This window comes from Malurus melanocephalus, unplaced genomic scaffold (genome assembly GCF_030028575.1).
Source record: "Malurus melanocephalus ecotype Western Australia unplaced genomic scaffold, MMel_1.1 scaffold_511, whole genome shotgun sequence".
Taxonomy (NCBI): domain Eukaryota; kingdom Metazoa; phylum Chordata; class Aves; order Passeriformes; family Maluridae; genus Malurus; species Malurus melanocephalus.
This window is the reverse complement of record NW_026623743.1, coordinates 32261-37086: the sequence shown is the minus strand read 5'-3', so window position 1 is coordinate 37086 and position 4826 is coordinate 32261. Positions and strand designations below refer to the sequence as shown.

Genomic DNA, 4826 nt, shown 5'->3' with positions numbered 1-4826 from the left:
GAGGACGACCCTCCCCGCCCGAACCCTCSCAGCAGCATACCCAAAATTTGACAAGGAAGAAGGAGTTCTGGGGCCCRCGCTCATAGAGCTCCTTGAGGCCGCCTTTCTTCTCAGGAAACTTGTCGTAGATCTGGCGGATGTCCACGGCCTCCAGCAGCGGGTCGCTGTACGAGGGGTTCGTCTGGCCGATGTGCACGAAGAGGTGTTTGCTGTACTGTAGGCAGCGCGGTGGGGACAGCAGAGGGACAGGTCAGGCGACAGGGAGGTGGCACCGGGCACAGGGATGGACGGGCACCGTCCCACAGGGGTGTTGGGGACGCAGAGGGGACCGTTACCGTTTCGGCATCCCGGGGCACCTCCATGAAGGCGGAGTACTCGAGGAGCCGGAGCTTGCTGGAGGCGATGGTGCGGTCCTGCCAGACCGGCACGGCCGAGGCAGCTGGCGGGAGCGGAGCCAAGGGCTCGTAACCTGGGGCAGGGGACACCACACAGGGGTGGAGAGGCAGCCAGGACCTGGGGTGAGCCCCTCCAGGGGTGCTGCTGTGCTCACTGCATCCCCCACCCTTCCATATTGGCCAGGTAAAACACGGGATGTGCTGATCCCCYTCCCCAGCTGGGAGCAGCAGGGACCTGCTCACTGTGGAGCTTTTTGCTGGGTTTAAAGCCAGGCTTTTCCCCCAGCAGGGCTGGGGAGGAGGCACAGGTGGAGGCCACCATGGGCAGGAGGGGATGGGGGACAATATGACCTGGCAGGGCTACAGAGTGCCCCATAAGGGGTAAGGACATGACTTACTGGCTAGTGATGGAGGCATGGGTGGCTGGATGGGGTAAGCTGGTTGTGCAAACGGTTTAATGCTGGAAAGGAAAAAGCATCGTCAGGTTACCGAGGCCAGGATGCCCCAGCCCCGTGCCAGGATGGGGTCTTACCCATGCCAARTGTGTACAGGAGGGGTCTGTACTTACTCCTGAGAGGGTCCAGGCTGTCCTGGGATAGGCCCACTCCAAAACTGGGGGAAACAGCACAGGGAAGGGTCAGTGGCTTCTGGCTCTCCCCACTCCTGARATTTCCCTCCTCACCTGCTGCAAACAGCAGGGATTCCCTGCACTGTGAACACCCCCTGCCCCCCGTGAGGCTCACGGTGTCCCCAYCACCCCGGGGTGTCCCCGAGTGGGGGCCTGGGGMTCTCCTCACCCTGGGGGCAGCAGAGAAGACAGCCTGAGGAAGAGGAGGTGGGGGGCTGAGCTTGTTCTGCAGGACGCTGGCCGACACAATCTGCGCCGAGGACATGGAAGCCATGCTCTGCAGAGCCTTATCCTTCGAGACCTGGTCCTGAGGGGAGARGGGGGGACAGCAGGGAAGCGRGGGTTACAGGGGGGACAMAAYRAGCTCCCTCAATCCCAGCGTGCCTGACAGGTTTTGCAAAGCCAGCAGCCAATCCCACAACCCAGCCAAGGGATCGGTTTGAAGGATCCCCCCAACCCCCTCCCAAATGTTAATTAACGTTTGAAGGTTGCCAATATCCTCTGGGCAAAAGCTCATGGGTCTGGGAAATGTCCTCCTCCCGTCCCCCTCGGGAATGCAAAGGGTTTTTAGCCCCTCCATTAGAGAGAGCAAAAAGCAACAAAGGGAACAGGGAACAAAAGGAATTTCGGACTCAAGCTCAACTTACCAAGTTCATGGCCTGTCCGCAAAAGAAAGGAAAAAAAAAAAAGAAGGTTAGAGCATTGTGGAGCCTTTGGGTTCTCTGTACACCTCCCCTAAGTCAGTGCAGGTGTCAGATGGGCAGAGTTAATTTTCCCCACAGCGCTGCTCTTGGCTGGCATGAAGTGGCTGCAAAAAGCTGTGAAGAGAATTAACCCCATCCCAGCTGAAGCCAGCACGGCTGGGTACCCTCACCCTGGCTCATTTCCGCAGGGCTAGTGAGCCCCTTCACTTGGCTGGTCAGTGGGRGATGCACATGGTGGCCACTGATGGCCAGGCTTAACCCCACTGGGGATACCAAAGCCCTGCACACACTCTTTTAAGGGGTCACTATGGTGAGCCAGGCCGGTGTTTTTCTTGGCTTTTTAACATCCCCTGCAGCCTCCTGAGAGGGCACGGAGAGGAAGAGCTGCTGGGATGCCCTGGGATGTCGGCACCAACTCCCCGAGAGGCGCTGCAAAGAGAGCCCCGACCTCAGCCCCCCGTGCTGGGTGTGCACCCACACAGGAGAACAATTGTTTTTTCCTTCTCCCTTTTACTCCAGAGGTCACAGCACTGCTGGGCAGGAGCTGCAGGGCTCCTGCTGCTCCACTTGCACGGCTGGGACACGTTCATGCCGGTCCCAGTGCACACCCTCTGCCTTCCCTCTGAACCTTCCCCAGCGATCAATGCTTCGTTTATCTTCACCTGGGGCAGGCCAGGAGGGCGGGCGTGCAGCCACACGCCGGGAGCACCAACAGGCACATGGCTGCAGCTCAAAAACACAGAGATCGCTCCTGACTGCAGCTCAGAAACACAGATACTGCTCGTGACAGCTCAAAAATACAGATACTGCTCGTGACAGCTCAAAAATACAGATACTGCTCGTGACAGCTCAAAAATACAGAGACTGCTCACAGGAGTGAGTTCTCATCCCCCAGGACAGCTCTGGGTGAGGGTAGAGGGCTGCCTGCACTCAGCTGGAGAAGGGATGCTCTGTACACCCAGAATGGTTCAGGGGGATCTCTGCCCTGGCTGCTCCCTGCCAGAATCCTGCAGGCAGCGTGGCTGGGACTGGAAAGCACAGCAATGGATCCTGGGGTCACTCCTACCTCCAACTCGCCCTTGCTCTACACTGTSCCACATTGGCAAAGATATTTTATTTTATTTTATTTATTATTTTGTAAAGGCTTCTGCTGTTGTTGGCCCTGCTGCCCCCCTCCCCTCACTGACTTGCCCCTCTCTTTGGGCCTGGAACTGGGTTTAAGTGATACAAGCMCAAAGAAGCCTCCCAAAATAGTTTCAGGTGCTCTCTCCTGGCTTCTCCTTGCACACCAAACTCATCCAGGCATGGGAGCTCTCCTGGCATCCCGCTCATGGGGCACTGGGGTCCCTGCTGAAGGGCTTTGGGGGGCATATTGTGGTGGATTTAAGGCAGCAGGAGTTTGTTAAAGCTTTGAGGATGAAAATGCTCCAGCTCTGGCCCTTTGCTGCCAGCTGTGGTGGTGGCCTCTACTGCCAGCCTCAGTGCTGGAGATGGACAYAGCACCCAGGACAGGGGGAGCTGGTGATGCTTTTGGACCTTGAGGCCAGCAGGCTGAAAGATTTTCTGGGCTCCCATACCCACAAGAAGGCAGGAAATCACCCCTGGAGCTACCCAGGGTGTGACAGTGCAGAGATAAACTCAGGCACATGGCAGGAGCTGGCTGTCCCCTGGGTGGGGGTGCAGTGGGGACCTCTCTGTGCCCCACCTTGCACYATGTGAGTCCAACCTGAGCAGGGCTCGATCCTTTGGTGATGKCCCAGTCCAGCCCACGCCCTCCCATCATCACCCTCCCCATTACCACCACAAAGCTTGGTGGGAACGATTATGGAAAGGTTAGTTGGGCTTCARTTAGAAGGAAGGAAGGAAAGAAAGGAAGAAAAGCCAACCAGAAAAGAGAGAGAGGATGATCCATKTTCATCTCACTTGGCTCCTGGCATTGCTGTGCCCCCATCCCCAGCAGCATGGCCCCAYCTGGACCTGCTGCCACTCACATCCCTGTGGTGGCCCTGGGCTGTGCTGCCACCCTGGTGCTTCACAAGCCCTGGGCTGGCAGCCTGCAGGGCCTCCTGGCCCTGCTGCTTCTGCCCACATCCCACTGAGCTGGGTCGGGTCTCAGCTGTGGAGGGGAGCCTGCCTTCACACACCTCGTTCAAACCTCATTTTGCTTCACTGGCTGCCCTGAGGGGTCCTTCTCCTCGTGGGAGAGCCCCTGATGGCCCCAAAGAGGGGGCAGCCCTCGTGCATCACCAGAGGAGGGTTTAAAYCCACATCTCCCCATGGCAGAGTCCTTGTCTGGATGAAAAGAGGGGATTTGGCACCCACATTCACCCTGCTGGAGGAAACAAAAATGCTCTGTTGCCTCTCCTTGCACTTCTCTCTGGGCATCCCACAACAATGCCCGTAAAAACCATCTGATCCCAGRAGCCAAGTGAGGGGGAAGAAGAAAAAACACCAAAAAAAGAGAGGTAAAACAGGAAAGCAAGCAGCACACCGCAGAGCCGAGTGCATTAGTCGTCAGCAGGCGGGGGCCAGGCGAGGCAGGGCGTACCTTCAGCTTGGACTGAATCTCACGAGATTTCCGTCGGGCAAGAACCTGCAAGTGGCTAGAGACCTGCAGAGAGAGAGCAGAAGGAGAGGGGGAACAGCAGAGCCGTCAACCAGAGGAAAGGAGGAGGAAGGAGAGGGGCTGCCCATGCTCACAGAGACACCGCCGCGGACACCTGGGCAAGGGCGCCAACGTACCTTGATGCCAACCTGGTACTCCCGCACCTTCTTCCGAGCTAGAACCTGTATGTGGCTGGACACCTAGCGCCCGCCACGCCGTTCGGAAAGGAAAACACAGAGAGCGTGAAGATACGTTCCCCCTGCAGGGCGGGATGCTGTCCCCGGGGGAGGGAGTGCGGAAAAACGGGGGAGCGCTTTGGCAGCCACTTCCTGGAGATGCTGAGGGTCCTGCACCTGCCACGAGCTGCGGGAAGGAAAATCGCGGGGAGGGGGGACCCCGGTGCTGCGCTGGTTGATGCTGGTTTGTGCCTGCCCCGGCTGGGGTGGAGCTCCTTGGTGCAAAGCTGCTGCGGTGAGGGGGTCCCCATTCAGCAG

At 58.4% G+C, this 4826-nt stretch overlaps 1 protein-coding gene across 4 annotated transcripts in view; it reads right to left on the bottom strand.

The window, feature by feature from the left end:
• The window catches only part of TEAD3 (TEA domain transcription factor 3), a 23215-nt gene that overhangs the window by 1704 nt on the left and 16685 nt on the right, over nt 1-4826 (bottom strand). For 2 of the 4 annotated variants that reach the window (XM_057381457.1, XM_057381458.1), the window contains exons 4-11: nt 4470-4532; nt 4276-4338; nt 1671-1682; nt 1193-1330; nt 964-1007; nt 794-855; nt 336-469; nt 41-214 (exon numbers count right to left, since the gene is read on the bottom strand). In XM_057381457.1, the coding sequence (XP_057237440.1) occupies nt 41-214; nt 336-469; nt 794-855; nt 964-1007; nt 1193-1330; nt 1671-1682; nt 4276-4338; nt 4470-4532 (690 nt within the window). The remainder of the gene's footprint in view (nt 1-40; nt 215-335; nt 470-793; nt 856-963; nt 1008-1192; nt 1331-1670; nt 1683-4275; nt 4339-4469; nt 4533-4826) is intronic. The other 2 variants (XM_057381460.1, XM_057381459.1) reach the window with 2 other exon arrangements.